Genomic DNA, 24,863 nt, shown 5'->3' with positions numbered 1-24,863 from the left:
TCAAGACGTGGTTGTTCCAGCAAGCGGGACTGGCCTAGGGGATTTTATAGGGGTTTTAATTACTTTTAAATTTGACATTCTCAAATATTTCATTTTAATTAAATTTTAACTAGGTGTAATATGTTAGCTTTTTATCATTTGTCAGCCGCCCTGAGTCCGAAAGGAGAAGGGCGGGATATAAATACAATTAATAAATAAAGAAAGAAAGAAAGAAAAGTTTTCTGAGAACTAGGGATATTTTTGGCGCCTTCCCGTATCTACACCTACTTCTCTGTCCCAAAGAAGCTCTGTGTCTTTTTATTAACCCCATGGATGCTATATATCAGTGATGGCGAACCTTTTAGAGACTGAGTGCCCCAAAACCGCCCCACCCTGCCCCCTGCCCCTGCTCTGCCCTCTGCCCTGCCGACTACCCTCAGGGCCACCCACTGCCTCCATGGCCCACTGCAGGTTGCCCAGGCAGCCCAGCAGCACCATGGCAGCCATGCTCTCCGCCCGCACCCTGCATCATCATCTGCGCTTGAATGGGGCACGAGGGTAGAGTCTTGCCCAGCTGCCATGTCCTTGGCTGCGCTGCTCCACACCGGCTGCACCCGGGGACAACTCTCCTCTGGTGGGGGCTGCTGGTGAGGAGGGGGCTGCGGGAGGAGGCGGGGCTGGGGCGACAGTGGGCATGCCCACAGAGAGGGCTCTGTGTGCCATCTCTGGCATGCGCGCCATAGGTTCACCACCACTGCTATATATATATTAGTCTGCATACACTGTCTTGGGAGCAGGACTGAACGAAAACGTATGAAGCCATGGGTCAGTTAGCTTCTCAGGATTCTCTCAAAATAGCTAGGCTACACTATTTTTTATTTATTTATATTTGGATTTATATCCCGCCCTTCTCCCGTAGGACTCAGGGCGGCTGACAATCAATTAAAAACATAAATAACAGTACAAATTTAAAATTAATTAAAAGGAATATTTAAATATTTGTCAAATTTAAAATATAATTAAAACCCCTCTAAAAATTACCCTAGGCCAGTCCTGCAAGCTGGAACAGCCAANGGAGCGTACTGGTCGATGGGAGGTGATCTGCGGCAGAAGGCGGTCTCGAAGGTATCCAATGTATACATAATCCAATGTACAATAAACCATGCTGGAAACAAATCTATTGAGGGTGGGAAACCAAGGGATGCAACAATAACCAGAGTCACCAAAACCCATTGCTGGAAATCATGGCCTAGCTTTCCAATCAATACAAAGCCTAAACCAAATAAGGTACAGTCTAAGACAATCTGTAACCCCCAACGCCTTATTTGTTACAAGCTAAAAGAAACTCGAGGTTGTTATTAAAAGTGCAGAAAATCCTTCCGGTCAGAATCGAAACATGGATTTTGTTATGTATTTAACCTAAATGCATAAGGTCTGTTATAAAAACGGTTAACGAATTGTTCACTTTGAATCCTCCACTGTCTGTCTGTATATACTTGAAGCCTGTTGTTTTAGGCGGGAATGCATACTTTAAAACAGGGGTAGTCAACCTTGGCTCTTTTATGACTCGTGGACTGCAACTCCCAGAATTCCTGAGCCAGCTAAGCTAAGCTGGCTCAGGAATTCTGGGAATTGAAGTCCACAAGTCATAAAAGAGCCAAGGTTGACTACCCCTGATTTAAAATCATTGGCTGCCACCTAGTTATGGTCCATATAAATATGAGTCAAGCTGCTGCTAGAGCTGCTTCTGTGAGAACTGAATAAAGAGCTGTTATTTCAACTCCGTGTCTTCAATGGCTCGCTGTTCCCACTACACCACAAATTTGATGATCCTCAGTCCAAATGAATACTTGAAACTGCTTTGAAAAATTGCAGCATCCAATCGGATTGCCCAATTTGATTCAGAGATACAGTTGGATTGTGTTCCAGCTGAATCTTAGCAAAGTTTTACACAGCCTGATTGGTCATATCTAAGATTTCTCAAGGACCTGAGAGGGACTAATTTGATCTGGGTTTGACCCACAGTATTTTTGATACACAGGGGTTTCTCCCCCCCCCATCCCCTAACTGCTTTTCTTAAAATGGGGTTCACCTCACCTCAGCAAGAGTGCAGAGCATGGAAATCAGCAAAGCAGCACCCACAATGGACAGCTTCATTTTTTCTCAGCTCGAGGTCTCCTTCTCCAGTTGAGAAAGTATGGGTGAACATGCGGGTTAAGGATGGATCTTTATTGATGCACCTGCACAAGCCAGACTGCCCAAACTGAAAGGAGCAATTGATGGTGCCTTCAAATTAACTTATCAATCGAGAAAGGTCAAAAGGATTAATTCATCATAAGAAAGGATCTGGTGCCAAATTAAACCTGGGTGTGTTTTTTTTAATTTATTTACAGGAAACATTTTGTGCAGATAAACTCCAGTTTTCCTCTCCTGCTCTCTGTATCATTCTTCCAAGAGTGAACTTGACCCCCCCAAAAAAGCATTGATGAAATGTCATTGTCTAATTTATCTGGTGACAAACCAAGTGGAGAATTTTGAGAAGCCGCTTGTGGTTTAATTCCCCCCCACCTAGTTTTGTCAAATTAAAATAAATTATTTATGACAGCCATAGGGCCAGAATCAACAAAATATACACTAGGACCGTTGCATACATCTTTCTCTATAACAGAAAAACAACTGAGAATAACAAGTCAAAAGACAAATGAGAATACGTATAATATAATAAAGTGTTATAAGGACTAATGCGTAGATAAAGGTCCAAACGTTGTTAATAGTGGGTTGTATTGTACAATTGGTGGCACAAAGTGAGCAAGCTGTAGTGCTCAGAGCAGCATAAAAAGCAGAGACTGAAGCTTGGTCTAGACTGAGCAGGGGTAGGCAACCTTGGCTCTTTTCTGACTTGCGGACTTCAATACCCATGCTGAATCAGGAATTCTGGGAGTTGAAGTCCACAAGTCATAAAAGAGCCAAGGTTGCCTACCCCTGGTCTAGAGCTTGAGAAGCAGAAGAGGACAACCAATACTGAAGCCAGCACCTCATCTCAACCAGTGCGAGACCTCTTTGAGGCAGGCAAAGGCTGAATGAGGGGTCCTTGGTATTCTCTGAGCTTGTTTCTTTTCTTTCAGACCTTTCATTATCCACACTAGGTAACATCATCAGTGCCAGTAGGGAGTGTTGTTTGCTGTCAGTTTGTTATATTCTGGTGTCTTGCCTGTCTGTGTGGGTGGGGGCGATCTTAGGTAATAATAATAATAATAATAATAATAATAATAATAATAATAATAATAATAATGATAATGATAATGATAATGATAATGATAATGATAATGATAATGATAATGATAATGATAATGATAATGATAATGATAATAATAAAGTTGGAAGGGACCTTGGAGGTCATCTAGTCCAATCCCCTGCTCAGGCAGGAAACCCTATACCATTTCAGACAAATGGCTGTCCAGTCTCTTCTTAAAAACTTCCAGTGTTGGAGCATTCACCACTTCTGGAGGCAGGTTGTTCCACTGGTTAATTGTTCTAACTGTCAGAAAGTTTCTCCTTAGTTCTAGGTTGCTTCTCTCCTTGATTGGTTTCCATCCGATGCTTCTTGTCCTGCCTTCAGGCGCTTTGGAGAATAGCTTGACTCCCTCTTCTTTGTGGCAGCCCCTGAGATATTGGAACACTGCTATCATGTCCTCCCTTGTGCTTCTCTTCATTAAACTAGACATACCCAATTCTTTGGTTGGGCTGTTTACTAGTGGCTCTGTCAGAATCCAATTATATTTCATTTCTAGTTATTGACTATGGAAAACCCCATTTCTGCCCTCTCTGGATTCTGTCATACTTCCAAGGGGAACGGGGATGAGCAAAGGGGTTTATGGCTCTCACTTCCTTCATTAAAACTTCAGAGGGACTGAATGTGGATCTCACCAAGAGGACTGACCATAACAATATGGCCATCACCTTTCATGTACTCCTCTCTGAAGTCTCCCTTCCGTCGGCTGTGAGGAAAAGGGGGTGGAAATGTAACGCCTGGGATTGTCGCTGGAAGGACGGTGGGGTGGGGACTGCTTGGGAACACTTAAAACCTTGAATGGTAGGGGTGGGCCCTCAGGTCCTGTCTAGAACGCCTGCAACCATCTTCTCTTAATAAAGATGCCTGTTGGAAGAAATATTCCAAGAGTTCTGTCTTCTTAAGATGCAAAGTGGGGTGGGTCCTTACAGGCTCTTTGGCAGTTTTTTGACTGGGATACTGCTTACTTGATTGATGGTCTGAAGGTGACCTTGGAGTTAATCTATGCTGATCTGAGTGCTGATTCTTGGTGGAGAGATGCTGGAGTCCTTTTCTCTTTTGGCCTGGTTGATTGTCTCTTTTACATAATCTATAGATGTTAATATCTATTGGTCGCTGATTTGTCAGAGTGCCAGGCTTCTAGAAATTCCCTGGCATTTTTGGATTTGGCCTGGTCTAGGATGGTCACATTTCCCCAATTTAAACTATGGTTAAATCGGTCTATATGTTGTGAAATTAAAGCATTTTCGTCATGCCTTTTGACTGCCAGTTGGTGTTCATGGATGCGTTCAGTCTTGTGAAGGCTGAATGGCGCTTTAGAAACAGTTTTAAGACTTTTGTTATTTTTAAAGACTGAGCATTAAAGAGGTTAACCCAGGGCAATAGGCTATTTGAGGGGAAGAGTGTGGCACAGTAAGGCATTGTGTATGGTTAGCTGCTCCATTGTGGTGTGCCCAGTTCTTGGAAAACAGAGGTCCTTCACAGAAAGGTGGATTACTTCTTAACATCAGGACATGTTTATGCAGAAGGAATCAAAGGCTATTTTCCTCTCCACCCTGTGAATCATTTTTCTGATGGTGAACCTGACTTTTTAAAAAGAAAACAGATGAAGCCACGCTCCAATTTATCCGATGACAAACCAAGCGGAGAATTTTGAAAGGCCATTTGTGGTTTCAAACCTGGCATTGTCCCACCTTTCAATTATCTTAATACCTTTAATTATTTTTCTTTCTCACAAGGGTGAGGGTTGAGAAACTCTTTAGCCAACTTTTAAAGATCTCTTCCATATCTGGGCAACAATATAGATAACAGAAGATAATAATAATCTGAATGGCAAAATAAGCAAGAGAGGAAAACGCACAGACTATCAACTTTTAGTGACAACCTGAACCAACGCATCAGACATGAAAACTAATAAAATGGATGAAATGCTCCATCACAAGTTGGGACAGGCAAACTGGATTAGAAAAAGGGAGCTTCCACTGAAAATGCCTGTTGTAACTGCCTATACAAGTATTCAGAGAGCAAGAATCCTGCCCTAATGTTATGGTCACTGTTGTGTTTTCGGTTCATTGGCAATTGACGAAGACACATGGTGAAAAAAAACTAGCTCTTTATTTCTCTCTCTTACAAACAAGCAAGCAGCAAAAGGCACGCAGGCCTTTTATAGGGTCAGAAACCCAGACAGTGTGAACCAATAGGAATTGACCATTTTCGCGTCTTGCGCATGCGCACAAGGCTGGCGCCACCCTGTCTGGTCCCGGGCAACTTTTGGATTGCCCGGGACCATTTGCAACAATTCTGAGCCTGCTTCCAGTTCTTGCAGGCTCAGGACACAACAGTCACCTTATTGTCAATTTATACCAGCTCTGGCAACTGTAAAGATTTGTGGACTTCAAATCTCAGAATTCCCCATCATGGCTGGCTGGAAAATTCTGGGAGTTGAAGTCCACAGGCCTTAAAAGTTACCAAGATTGGACACCCGTTTTATCCCAAAGCCATCAGAATGCAGCAATCATCTGAATTGCTTTTCAAACACCAGAATGTATTAAATCTTCTCCCCCAAGAGATTTGGAAAAACCTCCTGTTATTATGTTGCATGGATTCAACATGGACAGCTAAATAAATGACGTTTAAAAGTAAACGGATTAAAAATGAATGCAATTTAAAGGAAAATTAGATGGCTCCAGGAGGGAGAAACTTACTCAGTTTTACAGGAATTAGGCAGGGATTTTAGAACTATAGCCCTTTTAAGATGTTTTGTTTGCAGAAAATGGTATACAGTTCTAAAATGGAACTTCTGAACTGCACATCTTTTTAAAAAAATCTCTCTCTGTTGGCTGAAATATTAATGGGACAGAACAGCCACCACGGTGGGAAAACCTGCAACAAAATTTAGACAGGTCTTGAGTAAGTTTAAAAGGGAAGTGATTTAGGGGAGAAAAATACATTCCTTTCCAAAATGCACTGATTTTCAGAAATCAACACAGGGAAACATAAGGGATTAATTCACAGAGGTTCTTTCTATTAAAACAGCATTAATTTAAGGCGATGACAGAAATTAGGCACAGAATTACTGACTGAGCAGCTATATACTGTTTTTACTTTAATCCTCATTTTGACTTTATTCTTGGTTTTGACTACAGCAGGTAATTATTTTTATGCAATACTTGTTTTGTGATTCACTTTGTTTGTTGTTGCCGATGTACTCAATATTGCAAATTAAAAGGAGTTGGATGTTGCAACTTGCATGCTATAGAATTTTTAAAAAAAATCTGTAGAGAAAAGCAAGTTTAGTAACTGTCCTTTACCGTTCCTTGATTGGAATCTGAGTGATACAAAGCACCAAATATTATCCTAGTAGGACAGGGGTCTTCAAACATGGCCCTTTTATGACTTGTGGACTTCAACTCTCAGAATTCCTCAGCCAGGCATGCTGGCTGAGGAATTCTGGGAGTTGAAGTCCACAAGTCATAAAAGGGCCAAGTTTGAAAACCCCTGCTCTTGGACATAGCCAATCTGTGGAACTACTTTGTGAGTCAAACAAAGGTAAAAATAAGTTAATTCAGTTAACAGAAAAACATCCACACTTTATGGAGTGGAGTGACTGATGTGGCAAACAATTTTAACTTTCAGCTACCCTCATGTAAATTCAGTCCAATGGCACAGATAAACGCTATAGTGGTGCTTTAGATCATTAAATGAATAATTATAACGTGTTCCACTCATTTTATTATTATATAAATAATATACTATATATATAGTATATTATTTATATATAATATACTATATATATAGTATAATATAGTATAGTATATTATTATCAACTTTTATATTTTTTTCCACAAGTAAGGAAAGCTGAGACAGAAGAAACTGGGTTTGCCATTTATTTTTATCTGAAGTATGAAGCATATTTACAATTATTAGCTGAAGGGTCCGTTTCTTTTGCTCCTACAGAGAGTATAGTAAGTAAATAACAAGAACCAACAAAGCTCACTTGCAGGCAAAGTATTGTAGACAATTCATCTACAGTTCATTTAGAATTTTGGAAAAGGCAATCTATTGGGTTTTACTGCCACCTGGTGGATAATGCAAAACACTGCAAAAACACTCAACCAAACATCAACAAGGTGGGATCCACCAGAATTGTTAACAGGCTAGTAATTCTTTTGAGATCCTTAAGTTGATGTCAAAGAAATCTGACGTCTAGGACTGTCATCTCCTTTTTGCCATCGTTCGCTCCCTAGAGACTAAAATGGAAGATCTGTAACTTGAGCTGGCCACGAACAAGGAGTGTATATCGGAGGTGGTGACCCTTTGAGAGCTGTATGCAACGAAATTTCATTTTGATGTATGCCAATTGGTGTACTTTCAAAGTGACAATAAAGTTGTTGTTACTATTATTATTATTATTATTATTATTATTATTATTATTATTATTATTATTATTATTATTATTATCTGTACCCATCCACGCGTTGCTGTGGCTCAATCTGGTTAAATGGAAAAGAAAGAAAAGAGAAAGCGCACATTTGTGTCACAGGTGTGACATCTATATAATAGTAGGTATATAAAAACGCGCGTATTCGAATGCAATGTTGTGTCAAAATTTCAAAGCAATCGGTGAAGAACTTTAGGAGATTTAAGATTTTGAACAAACGAACATTTACATTTTTATTTATATAGATGATGATGATGATGATGATGATGATAATGTTGATGATTAATTTCTAGCTCAGCTTTTCCCACCTTGGGTGTCTTCCAGATTTGCAGACTTCAGACTTTGAAAATCCTCAACAATGCCCAGGCTGGTGGAGGAATTCTGGGACATTGGCACATCTGGAAGGCCAAAGTTGCTGTAGTGGACTGTGGGGTATAGAAGAAAATGCTAGGAATATTTGTATGTGTGTGGGAATTGTGACTCGTTACCTGGACAGCTATAAAACCAACTGGGCAAGAGGGGAAAAAAAACCAAGATGGGAAAAATAAAGTCAGATATTGTAGTAAAAATCAGGGCTTAGTGTGAAAAGCAATACATTGCAAGACAGATCATATGCCCCCCCATTGGGGTTCCTGAGTTATGAAGGATATTTTCAACACTCAATGCCTTTTTCTTCTCTAAAAACTCGAGATTTGCCCAATGACTCCAAGCTCAGATTTATTTATTGTTATGGCTAATAATAATAATAATAATAATAATAATAATAATAATAATAATAATAATAATAATAATAATAATAATAAGTTGGAAGGGATCTTGGAGGTCATCTAGTCCAACCCCCTGCTCAGGCAGGAAACTCTATACCATTTCAGACAAATGACTGTCCAGTCTCTTCTTAAAAACTTCCAGCACTGGAGCATTCACAGCTTCTGGAGGCAGGTTGTTCCACTGATTAATTGTTCTATCAAAAAATTTCTCCTTAATTCTAGGTTGCTTCTCTCTTTGGTTAGTTTCCATCCGTTGCTTCTTGTCCTGCCTTCAGGCGCTTTGGAGAATAGCTTGACTCCCTATCATACATACACTTGCAATATATATTAGCATTTCACCTAAATTAAAAACACACACACAATATGCATGTTAAAAAGATTTATAGACACCAATGTCTAGGCCACCTAACCAATGAAGCACAGCATCATTTATATGAAAAATATCAGATATTGGACCAGTATATGCCCTCAGTTTACAGCTGATCACAATGTGGTCTAGTTTGATGTGGGACCCAATAGTCACAGAGGGGAGGATACTATGCCCCATTTATACAGTAAGTCCTGGTCATGTGAGGTGTGAATCCTATTCAGGATTGTCCATTGCTGGCATAGTAGTTCAAAGCCTTTTGACATGGGGTCATGTACATGTATTCCTATGTCTGAATGTTGACAACCCATTTGGCTTTCCACTGGGAATTAATGTCAAAGTTATTGAGCAGATATTGTGCAAGTGCCAGTGGGGGCAAACTCACACTCAGTAGATGCTCTTGTCTCAAATCATATTACCATTTAATATGTATGGATCCAGTCTATAGGAAGTAAAACATGTACTTCACTTACCAAGGTCCCCAAAGAAGAGCTGAACCTGGATTCATTGAACTATGCTTAATGAACCAGTACTGTGAATTATGGCTTTATCTTAGGCAGAGAGTTTGACAAGCTCTTCGTGGTGGCCAATAGCACGGAATCAAGAAAAGCCCTAGCAAATATACTCACTAACATGCTAAGCTTCATTAGTACTAACCTGGGTTAAGTGTTTTGTAATTTAGCACGTTGTACAAACCTGGCTTGTTTGGATTAAGTATTCAATGCATTGCATGAACTTGGAAAATGTGGATTTGATATCCAGGATTAAAAGATTGTAGAAACATGGCCACTGATTTAATTCCCCAACAGATGTTCCCTTCGTAGCAAAACATCCAATGCCCCATTCAGTTCTGATTATTTGCATCACAGTCATTTCCCCTTTGATCAGCTGTGATGTCATCAGAAAGCCATTGTAGTTTCCTAGGAAACTGCAGTCAACAATGGGCCCTCCACCCCTTTCTTATCAACTTCCCAGGCATGACAATGGCTTCTTTAGGGGCAGAGACTTTGGATAACCCATCCCATCCTCCAGGTGAAGAGCTTTGCAGGGACTAAAGAAGGAAAGACTGAGCAGGCCCTAGAGTAGGCCATATGGAGAGCGTAGGGTAGGTCTTAACAACTGATTGTTGCAGGACCAAATCTCACCTCTACAACATGGTCCATCTTGATGTCCAATTGCATGCACCAGCTAAAGTTCTTGGCAGTGTCAAGCGTGAGAAACTAACATCCTCCACTGGACGCTAACTAGGACCTATCAATTCTATTCCATTCTTACAAGTGCTGGACTGAAAACCATATAGTGCAGGGCTTTTCAACCTTTTCACCCATTGTACCACTTTTAGGATATGGCCGTATCCGAGTACCACCAGTCGCCTAGCAAGGTGTCAAAAACTTGATGACAAAAAAAGGAAAAAAAGTGATGAAGTACAAGTAGTCCTCGACTTACAACAGTTTGCTTAGTGACTGTTCGAAGTTACAATGGCACTGAAAAAAGTGCCCCCCAAGCCACAGCCGAGCAAGACACCTGCCTGCCCACCCGGCGGCGCTCTTCCTCCTGTCCGAGGTTTTCATTGTTGTGAGCATTTCTGTTGAGGATTGGCAGCGGGGGTGGGGTGGGGGGTGTTTGGTTTTTATTCCCCCGTCTGCTGGGTGGTTGCAGGAGGTTTTGGTCACTTCACATGACCCTGGGACACTGTGACCGTCATAAATATGAATCAGTTGCCAAGCATCTGAATGTAAATCACAAGACCCTGGAGAGGCTGCAACATTCCAGCTGATCAACGCTTCTTCTGGGCTCAGCAGAAGTGCCAGGATCAGCGCCGAGCTCCAGCTGGATCCTGGCGCTGATCCTGGTGCTTCCGCTGAGCCCTGACAGCCCTGCAGCTCCAGCCGTCTCTCGCTCAGGCTTGTGCGGTGCTGCCTCCGGTTCAGCTCATTTCCTTCCCCCGCTACTACTTTTCTAGGATGGTCGTGTACCACCTGCCAGGTGCCAATGTACCACAGGTGGTACCCGTACCACTGGTTGAAAAGCCTTGATATAGTGTTCTTAATACTTATACCCAAACTTTTTGAAGAGCTTAAGGCTGCTTGGGTGGTAGTTTTCCTTCATATTTTCCCTACCACAATCCTACAATTTAAATTTGCCACTCTCTTATTCTAAGGTCACCCAGGAAGTAACACAGATGAGTGTGGCTCTAAACCTGAAGTAAGTCCGATGTCTTACAAATCACCATATATGATAGTCCTTTAATATCATCCGCTTATATGTGGCAATCTTCCCATCAAGAAATCTACATCATTTCTAAAGACTCTTTGTTGCTGCTCCATCCATCATTTTGTTACTATAGCCATATTCTCTCTGGTCTCCTTGGAGGTCCTTGGTTGCTGCTGTTTTATTTACTAGCAAAATTCAAAGAAGGAGCAAGGAATTTGCAACATACACCCAGTCCCCCCGCCTCTTTTTAAACAATACATAGATGTCCAGAATGCGCCACCAAAATTTAATGGCAAAGCCATCAATATCCAATGAACAGGCAAAATAGATTTTCTGCATTTATAAGAAGCGGAACACAATTATTTTGCCCCTTAAAATTGCCCCCCAAAATACAGTAAGTTGAAGACTTCACCTGCCAGTAATATTACTGAATATTCCTGTTCCCCTTTAGTCCTCTGAGGGTGTTTTTTTTTGGGGGGGGGGAATCTGTCCTACTTTATGGATTGCTTTTTCAATAAAACTGATCAAAGATATTGAAATGACATGAAAAATAGTCCACTTTTTTAAAAAAAAAATGGGGGGGAAAAACCCAAAAGTCAAAGCCAAGAATCAAAATAGCAAGGGGTGGGGGTGGGGAGAAGTAATGGACTGTATTCGTTTTGGAAGATCCTTGTTGAGTTTTCCTTCCTGCTAGATTTTCTTTTGAAGGGATAACATTGTTTAACACTATTTTAAAGATTTCTTCGTTTTGATAGGTCTTCGGCTAATCAAGATACTTCTTTTCCGGTCTTGCAACCACTCGTATCTCACCAAAAATCCACAAGTTTTAGGGATATTTACAAGTTAGTCCTCATTTGTGAGTGCCAACATTTTTTTCTCTCTCTTCTGAATCCATTAGCACAAGTTGAACAAGAAGCTCTTGTTTCATTGACGGGGACTATACAATCCGTACAACTCTTCTGCTACTTGGACTTTTCTGCCATTTGCCTCTTGTATCACATAGTTTTATCACACAGTCTTGTATCACATAGTCTTGTGTCACATAGCGCGGCGTACGGCAGCCATTTTCTAACTCCTCAAATCTCTCTGCCAGGCGATGAGGGAGGCCCATTTCTGCTGATCCAATGGTTGTTGGGCTCTATACTGTTGACGTGGTGCCCCCAGTTGCTGTTGGCCCCATCCTGCCTGCCAATCCAACGGTAGCTGGATTCTCTGCTGTTGTCCAGCAGGGGCTGGTGATGCCCCCTGCTGCTGTAGGCCCCTCAATGGCTGCTGAGCAAGTGGGGGTTGTTGCTGGGCATCCCTAATCTGTAAGCTCACCGGCTGTAGCTCTTCTGGCTTTTGCACCACCTCAAGCTGCTGCAAGGCCTGTATTAGTTGATGTAGGCTCAGAGATAGCTGATCACTCCTCTGTGAGGGTTGCTTGGTTTCACCTTGCTGTAGGGGGCCCAGGCTGGGGTTTTCTCTCTCTGTGGGGCTGGAGGCCTTGGCAGGGGACCCCAGGGGTTGAAAAACTATGTGATACAAGTCCTTTGAGAAGGGACCTCAAGAGAGCCTCAAGAGAACTTCTCCCTAACAAGCGAGTTTGCTGAAATTTAGCCCTAACTTTCCTTGTCTTTTCTCTTATGTTCCACACAGGTGATGGGGGAATTTCAGGTCCCCTGGCTTCACTGCAACAGGGTAAGCCCCTTCCCACTACAGGTAGTGGATCCACGTTTGGTGGAGACCTAGGAAGCAGCTCACAAGACTTCCTGCTGCCCCCATCCCTGACATCCCTCCAGCCACCACCCATCTTCAACCAGACAGCTTCGCCCAGCACCCCGACCGGAGTCATCTACAGCTTGTCCGGTTCTCCAGCTGGCCCCACCCTCTCCAGGCTCTTCCAGACACTTCCGGGTTCCTTTCCAGACATCTACGACGGAGACATGAAAAAATGGGAAGAGCACTTCCACAGCATCCAAAGGGCCTACAAGGAATTTGGCAAAGAAGACGACTTTGCCATTCGGGTACTCACCGAGGACTTTACACTCCCTTTCCCTTTTGCCTGGCCTGGTGAGAATGAAGGGTCCCCCTGCCCGTTGGCCTATGATCCTGCGGATTGCTCCGGCTTTGATTTCTTCCTACACCCAGGACAACCCATCCCTCGTCTTCTCCAGCCACTGCACGCCACCACCCAGGCTTTCTTCAAGAAGAGACGCTTGGAGCAGTTGGCACTCACCTATGCCAGCCAAGCCTCCATCACTGGGCCTGCAGGGCTACCAACCCCACCAGAAACCAGCTCCTCCTTGCGGCCAGATATCATGGTGATCACCAGCGTGCCGTGTATGGCTGCCACGTCCACGGAGCCATCTTTTCTCCTGCAGGACAACAAAAGTCAGCAGACCCTTCAACCTGCCCCCATCGGTATCCCCAATTCAGCTTCAATACAGCCCATCAGCCTCCAGTTTATGAACCCCACACAACACGGAGCATTTTAGCATCCAAGCGTTCAGTATAGAATATTAACAAGTAGATTTTTTTATTTTTATTTTTATTTTGTACAACAGAGAACAATAAGTTTATTGAGAAATTTCTCCATCACTGCTGGGGCACTATGTTCAATTCAGGGTTTTGTTGTTGTTGTTGTTGTTTTGGGGGGGGGAAGCTAAAAGCTTCCGAGTTTAGTATCAGCCTGCCATTGTGCTACTAAATGTTTCAGCAAGGAGCTGACATTAATCTTGCCGTCTATATCCCAGTACTTGGAATAATAATAAAAAAGACTGTCTTCTATGCTGTGGAGCTTCTTGGATGAGAACTTTTAAGGCAGGCAAAGTGGGGTCTCCTTCACTACTGTGTTTCCCCAAATATAAGACCGTGTCTTATATTAATTTTTGCTCTAAAAGTCGCATTAGGTCTTATTTAGGGGGAAATACGGTACTAAATGTGTCTGTCTGGCTTAACTGGGGTTTATTTTTAGGGTGGGGATTATATTACGAGCATCCTGAAAAATTATGCTAGAGCTTATTTTCCAGTTGGGTCTTATTTTCAGGAAAACAGGGTACCTCTTTCTTTAAATCAGGGTTCTCCAAATCTGGCAACTTTAAGACTCGTGGACTTCTGGGAATGGAAATCCACGAGTCTTAAAGTAGATGAATTTGGAGACTCCTGCTCTAAATGCATCCGCCATATTGATTAGAACAGTGATGGCGAACCTTTTAGAGACCGAGTGCCCAAACTGCAACCCAAAACCCACTTATGAATCGTCGAGTGCCGGGTGGGTGTGGCCCATTGGGTGGGCGTGGCTTCATTGGTAACGGCAGACTGGGTGGGACTAAAAAGTTCAATCAATCAATTCCAACTTTGCGAGATCTTTTTTTTCCCCGCGAGAAGTTGAAATTGACTGATTGAACCTTTTTTTTTTTTTTTTTTGCACATGGCGGTGGAGGCTTAAAGCAAAAAGGTTTTATAAAACCCAGCTGAAGGCCTAGGACTGGGGCGACGGAGCACGTGCCCACAGAGAGAACTCTGAGTGCCACCTCTGGCACCTGTGCCATAGGTTCACCACCACTGGATTAGAACATTTGTTTCATCTACAAGGCTGCCCTTGAAGATGGGTTAGAAGCTGCACCTGGGGCCGAAGTTTGTGATTGCTGACCAGCACAAGGCCTTTTCTTAGAAACAAAATAATAACCTAAAATAATAAATCATAATTAATAATAAATAGACTATCCCCTCCCGCCTCTAAAGTTGACAGAAGGCTCCACCTCCACTCCACGTGACCCCTTGGGTTTGTTTGTTTTTTACTCTTTTACCCCCCTATTCTTGTAATTTTAACTGTTTCTATATATCTGTAACTGTATTTTATCTTTTATTTCACCATACGCTGCCCAAATTCGCTCTCAGCAGGATGGGAGACATAAAAATTTAATCAATAAATAAAAGTTAGGGTAGCTCCATCTCTGCTAATGTTCCGGAAATCCCTCAAGATTTGACTATATCATCAGGGAATCAATTATATCTTAAGATAGCTTCATTATTGATACAGTCACTTTCTGCGTGCCCACTCTCTCTTTTTTAATACATAGGTAGTTCTCGACTTACGTCCACAATTGACACTGTTGTGTGCTCCTGGCTACTTTCCTTCGTGACCAGAGGCAAGGTCGCCTGACCAATAACCAGCCAAGACACAGTGAAGGCCTTTTGTTTTGTTTATTGCAATAAGTGGGGAGAGAAGCTATCAAAGTTTGGTTCTCTCCAAAGTTTTAACCCAAAATATTTCCTTCTTTATACAGTCCTGTCCCGGCCACCACATCCTTCCTCTTTCCCCATTGGCTGAGGTACTATGAGGTTACACTCTTTCCGACCGCCTCCTACATATTTCCTGCTACATACTAAATCCTACATCACATGTACATTAAAATTGAGAGATAATTTATGCAAGGTGTGTCGGTTAATATTAATCAACTAATTGCACATGCTCAGTTGCCTGAGTCCTGGACCCCCCCCCCTTTTATGACATCTTAGAAAAATAGGTTCTTTCCTGTTTTGCTAGTTACCTTCTCTTACATCTCCTTTTCCCATTCTGAAGACCCAGATAACAATTTTGCCTATGTGTTTCTCTTACATCCTGCCTTTATACTATCCTTTCCTGTTTCCCATCCATTATTTACTCCACCCAGTAAATTTCCACTTCACTGCAGCAAATTCAATTTTAAATTTCTCTTTCAATATTACATTTTTGAAGACCTTTCCTTTACTTCTATCAACGCCAAAATTTCTGTTGTTAGGTAAGACAGCCGTTAAGTGATTTTTTAATGACCTTCCTTGCCGCAGTTTAAGTGAATCACTGCCAATGTTAAATTAGCAACACGGTTTAAGCCGAATCTGGCTTCCCTATGGACTTTGCTTCTCAGGGGATCACATGACCCCGGGGCACTGCGACAGTCACAAATATGAATCAGTTGCCAAACGTCTGGATTTTGATCACGAAGATGCTGCAACGGTTGTTAAGGGTGAAAAATGTTCATAAGTCATTTTTTTAGTGCCATTGTAACTTCGAACTTAACCCTAAACAACTGTTGTAAGTTGAGGACTACCTTTACTTCAGTATTAATAATTATTGTTTTATATTTTTAAAATGATTGTGTTTTAATTATTATTTGATTGTTTTATGCCCCCTAGAGTCACTTCTTGTGAGGCTGGCGGCCACACAAATGAGATAGATAAATCACTTAGAATCCTAAAGCTGAACAACAGACACAAATCAGGAATAGAAAGATAACCTTAAAAGGAAGCAACACAATCCCGGAGTCCATTTCAGATACTAAAACCAGGCACACATTGCACCAAAGCTATTTTTTTTTTATCTTTCTCCCTAAAGATTTTGTTCATCTCAGGGGATAATCTGGAAGTTAATCTAGAAGGATGAGGAGTTGATCCCTATATGTGGGTTGTAAATGAGGACACTTCTGGATGATCAACAATATTTACCAGTAAATCACGATCTGCCTCTTGCTCACACCTGATCCAGCAGTCTTCCCCAGTCTCACAAAAATTTCCAGTTTTGCTGGATTATGTTGCCTAAATATTCTGTGGGTCAGGACCTCTTTTCTAGAGCATTTTCTCCTGTAATTGTAAGATAGGACACAAGGTTAGTGACTTTAGGCAATTTTTGAGTTGTAGGCTACCTGGGTGGTTTTATTAGCATGTTGTGAGCAGATTCGCAAAATGGCTTCTGCGGGAAAAGGCTACCCATTCACAACAAGGCTGCTCTGGTGGGCAGGAACACCCAGTTATCAGAAGATAAACTGATAAGCTTTCGACCACTCCCTCCATTTCATGTAGGAAGCTCAGCACCACGAATTATCTTTTTTTTGTAATGAGCAAGTGACTCTGTTTCTGAAGAAAGCCTGCAATACATGCAGCCATTGGCCGTTCTGTATTTTTTTAAAAAAGAAAAAACTTACGGGTCCTATGTGGTATGGCAGTCACCCTATGAGTGGGATGGACAGTCTCTAGATATAGATAGATAGATAGATAGATAGAATAGATAGATAGATAGATAGATAGATAGATAGATAGATAGATAGATAGATAGATAGATAGATAGATAGATAGATAGATAGATAGATGGATGATAGATAGATAGATAGATAGATAGATAGATAGATAGATAGATAGATAGATAGATAGATAGATAGATGGTTGAGTGGATGGATAGATATACATAAATGATAGATGATGATAGATGATGATAGATTAGATAGATAGATAGATAGATAGATAGATAGATAGATAGATAGATAGATAGATAGATAGATAGATAGATAGATAGATATAAACAGATAGAGATAGATAAATAGATGATAGATAAGATAGATAGATAGATAGATAGATATAGACAGAGAGATAGATAGATGATAGATAAGATAGATAGATGATAGATAGATGATAGATAGATATAGACAGAGAGATAGATAGATAGATGATAGACAGATAGACAGACAGACAGACAGACAGACAGACAGACAGAAATATATGGATGGATGGATGGATGGATAGGACAGGAAGGAAGGAAGGAAGGAAGGAAGGAAGGAAGGAAGGAAGGAAGGAAGGAAGGAAGGAAGGAAGGAAGGAAAGAAGGAAGGAAGGAAGGAAGGAAGGAAGGAGACAGACAGACAGGCAGACTGAGCAGAAGGAATAACCTGACCAACAGGAGGAAGAGCCTATTGAGACAACAACATTCAGATAAATGAAACTTGAGTCCAGGGCAGAAATGTAATTGGAGAAAGCATTTCAGGCAGCATTCTCCCTCATTCTCACAAAGAGGAAGGAAGGAAAGGGGGAAGCACATTCAGACTCTTGTTTCTCTGTAACTATAACCTTGTAACAAAAGCAGCAATAGCACGCATGAAACTGGTTTCCTAATTTTGTCTACCTCAAAGGGCTGTCATCAGCATACGCTCAACTAACATAAGGGCATCCAGGAAGGTAAAAAAAGAACGGAAGCTACAACTAAGCGACCAAAGCCTTAACCATTTTTTAAAAAATGTTTTATTGATTTTCTAATTTTACATTTAAGTATTTAAAAAGCAACGTGCCGGCTGAGTTAATTGATAACTCAATGACATACAAGTATCTTTTAGTACCAGTCTCAAACTACCACATTAAATATTTCCTCTCTTTTCCGCTTAGTATTTACTGTCTCATATTTAAACTAATACAATTCTTATTATATCAATTAAATAAAAATAACATTCTTACATTTATCCATAATTTTTAGCTTATACACATCCTGGTTATTTTAACATTCAGTCTTTACAGACAATCAATGTCCTAATTAGTTTTTCCCAATTTTTAGTTTCCCATTAATATTTACATTTAACATTTAAAATTTATAATTTCCAAGTTTTAAGTGACCAAAATTCCCTTTATCACAATTCATCACAAAGTCTAATATTCGGGATACAGGTCTTATCTATTTGAATATATTCTATTTCTCACCATCTTACATCATCTAATTAATAATCTAATTAACCATTTTTTTTTACATGGGGTGCAAGGGTGCTTCCATCACATGGCTGTTGTCCTGCGATCCGGACTTTTTTAAATCCCCAGTAAGCACACCTGAAGGTATCCAAAAATAAAATAGAAAGTGAGCTTGGCAGATCTGAGCAAAATGTCTGCAGGGATGTAAGGGAAACTCACTGCCTCTCCCAGCCTAAGGGCTGCAAAACACAACCCACAACCCACCTCATTCTTGGCAGAAATACCAGTTTAAGAGTTCAGGGCTCAGGCCCAATACCCAACACATTTGTGTGGCGCTTTAAATCCTGTTTAACAAAAAACAATTGTATTTCCAATGACTGATATCTGCACAAATAAATTATATTATGGTTCATTAAGAGGTGTGGACTTCAACTCCCAGAATTCCTGAGACAGCCATGCTGAGGGGAAAGGGAGAGGTTTCCAAGCTGAGCCATGCTGGCTCAGGAATTCTGGGGGTTGAAGTCCACGAGTCATCAAGGGGGCCATAGTTCCTCCATGCTGGCTCAGGAATTCTGGGAGTTGAAGTCCACACATCTTAAAATTGCTAGGATAAGACAATTTTAGTCTAGGACAGGCAGTATTTCCCATAACAGGACCATCTATAAAATAAACCACAGTATAGCTACGTTTAGACATACTGGGTGAATTCAGCCTTTGTATTCCACAGAATAGAATGAACTGACCACTTTCTAGCCTTAAACTCCCCATTTTAAATAACTGTCTCTTTTTTTGCCGGTCAAAAGCTTTTGCCCACAATTTTGTGCAGTAATCAATTTATATCAACTTGTTTTGACTCCCTGCCCTTCTCCATAAGAGCTAGAATTATCGATCAACGTTTGAGAATTATCTCTGCAAATAATTGTACCCATTCTATAATCACAACAGGTGTAATCGTACCAATCAATTATATCCATGGTAGGCGAAATCTTTTCAGACATGAGATTTTAATACTAGCCCCCTACAAAAAAGGAACAGGAGTCTATTTTTATCTGTTACATTTAGACAACCTAAGCTGTCAGTGTTTACAAACACTCCACTGAAAAATCCCACTAAACTCAATGGATGAATTCAGGGAGTTGTTCCTTTTTTTGCCCACCAGTAAATTTTTGGATGTAATACTGTCAATATTTCAGATTTAATATTATTTGTACAGTGTAGGTAGAGTTTCTGAAAAGTTCAATACTCATGACACGGTCCCAAAGGTGCTTTTTCAGGAGGCAACTGGACGTTCTTGTTTTTTTCTTTGAAGACCTTTCGCTTCTCATCCCAGAAGCTTCTTCAGCTCGGACTGGATGGTGAGCCAGAGCTGAAGAAGCTTCTTGGATGAGAAGCAAAAGGTTTTCAAAGAAAAAAACGTGAAAGTTCAGGTGCCTCCTGAAAAAAAAAAAAAACCTTTGGGGACAACCATGACCTGGATAACTGAGAATCTCCACAGACACTCATGACACAGTCCATTTATACCAGGGGTACGCAACCTTGACTCTTTTATGACTCATGGACTTCAACTCCCAGAATTCCTGAGCCAGCATGGCTCAGCTTGGAAACCTCTCCCTTTCCCCTCAGCATGGCTGGCTCAGGAATTCTGGGAGTTGAAGTCCACGAGTCATAAAAGAGCCAAGGTTGCCTGCCTCTGATTTATACTCATGAAATTGCATTGTTGATTAACAAAGGTTCAAAGAACTAGCCAGTGTGAACTTTAAAAACTTTGGTGAGCATTAGGATCTATATCAGCGGATAAAAAAGGAACAAGAGCTGAATTTCGAACATGAAACCACGCCACGGCTTGCTTTAATCCTGGCTTGTCTAGAAGCCCGGTTCCACCTCGCAGTAAGACTAAGCCATATTGGGCTTAGCTGACAGGGGTAGGCAACCTTGGCTCTTTTATGACTGGTGGACTTCAACTCCCAGAATTCCTGAGCCAGCCATGCTGAGGGGAAAGGGAGAGGTTGCCATGCTGAGCCATGCTGGCTCAGGAATTCTGGGAGTTGAAGTCCACGAGTCACAAAAGAGCCAAGGTTGCCTACCCCTGCACATTGTGTGAACTCAGTCACTGGGACCGAGCAGAATAAGCTTGTTATTGACACGTTTCTTCCCTTACGAAATGGCACCTGGCGCACCCTTTTCCTCCGCGCGTCCAAATTATAAACACACACACACACACATCCAATTCCACCGCTTTTGCCTAAGACTCTGCTCGTTTTTTCTCATCGAATTTGAACGGCCTGCAAAGTGACTGCACGGAGCTTCGCTCGGGCCCCGTTCACACACGGCCTGCAAGATTTAAAATTCGATACAATGTCCTTTCGGGTTTTTTTTGTTGTTTTGTTTTGTTTTGTTCTGCGGCGGCTCAGCGCCTGCCCGAGCCCAGCCCCATCCGACTTCCCGACGTCCTAGTTCCGCAATTCCCCTGCATCGCCCTGCGAACATTACAACAGCTAGGGACCCCCAACGCAAGGTGGCTCGCCCAAGTCCCGCCTTGCAAGCTTGAAATACAAAAACCGCAACGGGCTAGCAACAATGCGCAGGCCTTCCTATAGAGAGAGCAAGGGGGGGGTCTTCAAACTTGGCCCTTTGATGACTTGTGGACTTCAACTCCCAGAATTCCTCAGCCAGCGTTGCTGGCTGAGGAATTCTGGGAGTTGAAGTCCACAAGTCATCAAAGGGCCAAGTTTGAAGACCCCCTGCTCTCTATAGAGAAGGGTGTACGGGAGACTCCCGCTTCCTGCGAGCTCAACCTTCTCCCCTTCTCTCTCTCTCCCCCCCCACCCCCAATATCCCTTCTTAGAAGCCGATGCCCTTGAGCTTCCGCGCATGCGCCCTGGGGACTACACGGAGGGAAGGAGGAAGCGAACGAGTGCAGCCGATCGCGCTCGGCTACTCCTTCCCTCCCTCCCTCCGCACTCTCGTCCTCTTCTGCCCGCTTCTTTCCCGCGATGTAGATACAAAAAGCTCTTTTTTTTCCCCCATACAGGCTCCCCCCCCCCCCCCCCCCCCCCNCTGCCTGCCTGCCCGCCCGCCGACGCTCCCCGAAGCAGGCCGCGGACGCTCCATCGGCAGCCGCGCTGGCTGAGCCGGGCTTCCCGGGGCCTCGACGCCGTCCTCCTCGTCCTCCTCCTCCTGCGGTTCCCACGCTCTTCTCCCGACTCTTCCCCCTCACGTGTCCCGGGCTCCCAGCTGGGCAAGGAGGGAGGGAGAGAACCGCTCGCTCGCTCTTTCCTTCTCACATGACCCGAGTGTTTGTCCCCGTGATCAGCGCCTCGGCTCCCGTGTCTCCTCCGCGTCCCCTCTACCTCCATCCGGCGTGAGATTTAAAACTCGTCCCCTCCTTCTCCTGCCTCCTCCCCCCCCCACCCGTCCCCCTTGGGGCCAGCGGGGCGCCCCCTCCCTCTCCCTTCCCCCTCCCCCTCCCCTCTCCCCCCATGGACATGCTGGAACCCGGACTGGATACAGCCACCGCCGCCGCCGCTGCTGCCAGGTAAGGGCAGGACGAGCCCCCGACGCCGGTGCTGCTGCTCCGGAGCCCGGCCGGATCCTCCTGGGCGCTCCCTTTCTTCGGCGGGGATCCCGGCTTTTCCGGCCTCCCAGGCCTACGGAGGGTGGGGGAGGGGAGGGGAGGGAGCCAGCCTCGATCCACCGCCTTGCATGGTCCTGCGGTGGAGGAGGAGGAGGTGGAGGCGACGGCGGCGGGAGGGGGAGAACAAAATGGAGGACACGGCCGAGCTTGGGCGATCCGCTCTGTCTGCACCTGGGGGAGAGGGGTCTCGGGGTCGTGAGAACGGAGAGGGAACAAAAACCGGGTCGGGGGACACGCGCACACACACACACACACACACACATACACCGTCCCGCGATCTCTAACGCTGGGTGTCATTATGCTCTCCGGGTGGTGGGTATTCCTAACCCCTCTTTGCTTTCGAGGGGAGGGGGGGAAGGCTGGGACTACAACTCCCATCCTTCCCAGTGGCTTGCCGGGGGGGGGAGGAGAGCACGGGTCTGCGTTCTCCAAAGGACAAGCATCGCCAGGAGGCGGGTGGGGTGGGGGGGATTCCCCTCCCCACCTGTCCAAGATAGGAAATGTCCGGGCCGATCCGGAAAGGAAATAAAAGCAGCCGTCGGTTTTGGGTGTCCGGCGCTTTTGCTGTCACACTGAAAAGGGCAGCCACGCGGAGATTGGTCGGTTGTTCTGCCGTCAAGGAGGGAGGGAGGGAGGGAAGGGGGAAGGTCAACCCCACATCCTAGAGCCCGCTGTCAAAACAGGGATGGGAAGTCCTCGGGGTGAAGGGGAGGAAACATCCGGACCTCCCAAGGGGGCCTTCAAACACCCGTGTTTCACTTTCGGATCAGGATTCGTATTCCCATTGGCTGACCTTTGTGCTGTATGGTGTCTCTGCCTGGCCTACCTCGTGGGGTTGTTAGGCAGACTGAAAGAGGGACCCCTGTGTTCTTCTCCCTTCGTCTAAGGCAGTGTTTCTCAACCTTGACCATTTTAAGGCCTGTGGACTTCAACTCCCAGAATTCCACAGCCAGCAATGCTGGCTGAGGAATTCTGGGAGTTGAAGTCCACAAGTCCTAAAAGGGCCAAGTTTGAAGACCCCTGGGCTAAGGGGCTGTCTGTCAGTAAGCTGGAATACAGGGCAAGTGGTTGCAGAAAGGAAGGACGTCTGGGTGGGAGGGGGGGGAAACGGGGGGAGGAAGCAGAGTGAAACTGATGGTCTGAACTGGGAGGTGTATGATGTGGGCTGAGTGCAGATCAGGCAGTTTGGAGTGACACTGTTGTCTTCTGGGTGTCTTCTTACCTGGCTGGCTTGCACAATACACTTAATCCAGTTTTGGTTCAGATCATTGGATAGATCTGGGACAGAGAATAATTCTCACCTCACAGCAGTGCTGACAAAGTAGTGAATAGGCCCGCCTTTCCAACAAACAGCTCTGAAATGGTATCCTGCCTGAGCAGGGGGTTGGACTAGAAGACCTCCAAGGTCCCTTCCAACTCTATTCTATTCTATTCTATTCTTCTGTTCTATTATTCTATTCTATTCTTCTGTTCTATTATTCTATTCTATTCTCTGTTTCTTAGATTTATATTCTATTGTTCACACAGGAGCTCAAAGCAGCTGTGTGGTGTTTTCCTCCATTTCTCCCCCTCTCTGCCCCCCCACCACCACCAACAATAGCAGCTCTGTGAAGTTGGCTGGGTGGAGACAGTGGCTGTACTCTGGATCACCTCTGCTCCAGTACCTTAACTATGACACTCAACTGCCTTTTTCAGCCACTGCATTGTGGTAAGAGGAGAATAAAGTGATCGTGCCAGAATCAGGCAGGCTGTTCAAAATTCCTTTGAGGGGAATGAGTATGCTGAAATACTAAATAATTCAGCCTTGATATTTTAGAGACTTGCTTCATCACTAACGGCGATTAGAAATAGTAGGTAGGTGAGCTAATGGGTGGCTCGCTCTTTTTCTAATAACCACCCCTCAAAGAGACCAGTAAAGATTTTTATTTTTTTTTCTGGCTAGTAACTTGGGGGACAAACCGCAAAGCTCAGAGTACTAAATTCTGTGCAAGTATGCTTTCTCTCTGAACCCTTCTGGAATTTTGCAGTTATGTTAATTGGCTCAGTAAAAGTTGTAGCAGCACAGATTGAGAAAAATAAAATAAAAATCTTCCAAGCAAGGCCTTTTGGAGATGCTCTGGATTTTGTGTGTCAAACTGGGCAGGCAGCTTGAGTTAGTTTAACTCCCCAAATCCCATCCAATTTGATGGTTCTTTTCAATCACTTTTCTTTTTTGCGTTGAACTCTCATTCATTCTGCCCCCTGCTTGTCCTTTAATTATTTATCATATTTCTCTTACTCCTCTTTGGACTTCATCTGAGGCTATTCCTACCGCTTCTCGTTTCTCTGCCCCTATTGATGTACTATATTGGGGAGGGGACGTTACTCCCCCTTCCCCCCCCCTAAAAAAAAATAATCCAAACCAACCTGATTTGACAAAAAGTAGAACAGGGACAAAGCAGAAAAGGCCATCTATTATTAGTATTTGCTACTCAGCAGGTACTCTAATTTTTTTTTATTTTATTTTTTATTTTATTTTCCAACTTCTATGCCGCCCTTCTCCCCACGGGACTCAGGGCGGCTCACAGCATGTTAAAAAACAACACAAAAAACATTTCCCCTATAAAACCAATTAAAAACCAAATATATTTATGGCTGTGTCATTATTAAAATCTTTAAAAAATTTTTCCCTATTTAAAATTCACCCTAGGTCAGTCCCGCTTGTT

At 43.4% G+C, this 24,863-nt stretch overlaps 1 protein-coding gene across 1 annotated transcript in view; it reads left to right on the top strand.

Moving 5' to 3' along the window:
• Positions 1–24,863, top strand: part of LOC107288703 (upstream stimulatory factor 2) — a 61,960-nt gene that overhangs the window by 15,088 nt on the left and 22,009 nt on the right. The window contains exons 4-6 of the mRNA XM_015817343.2: positions 12,696–12,737; positions 12,966–13,063; positions 13,214–13,460. Coding sequence (XP_015672829.1) covers positions 12,696–12,737; positions 12,966–13,063; positions 13,214–13,460 — 387 coding nt within the window. The remainder of the gene's footprint in view (positions 1–12,695; positions 12,738–12,965; positions 13,064–13,213; positions 13,461–24,863) is intronic.

The sequence above is a fragment of the Protobothrops mucrosquamatus genome, unplaced genomic scaffold (genome assembly GCF_001527695.2).
Source record: "Protobothrops mucrosquamatus isolate PMUCROS unplaced genomic scaffold, P.Mucros_1.0 scaffold575, whole genome shotgun sequence".
Lineage (NCBI taxonomy): Eukaryota > Metazoa > Chordata > Lepidosauria > Squamata > Viperidae > Protobothrops > Protobothrops mucrosquamatus.
This window is presented reverse-complemented; position numbering and strand designations above follow the sequence as displayed.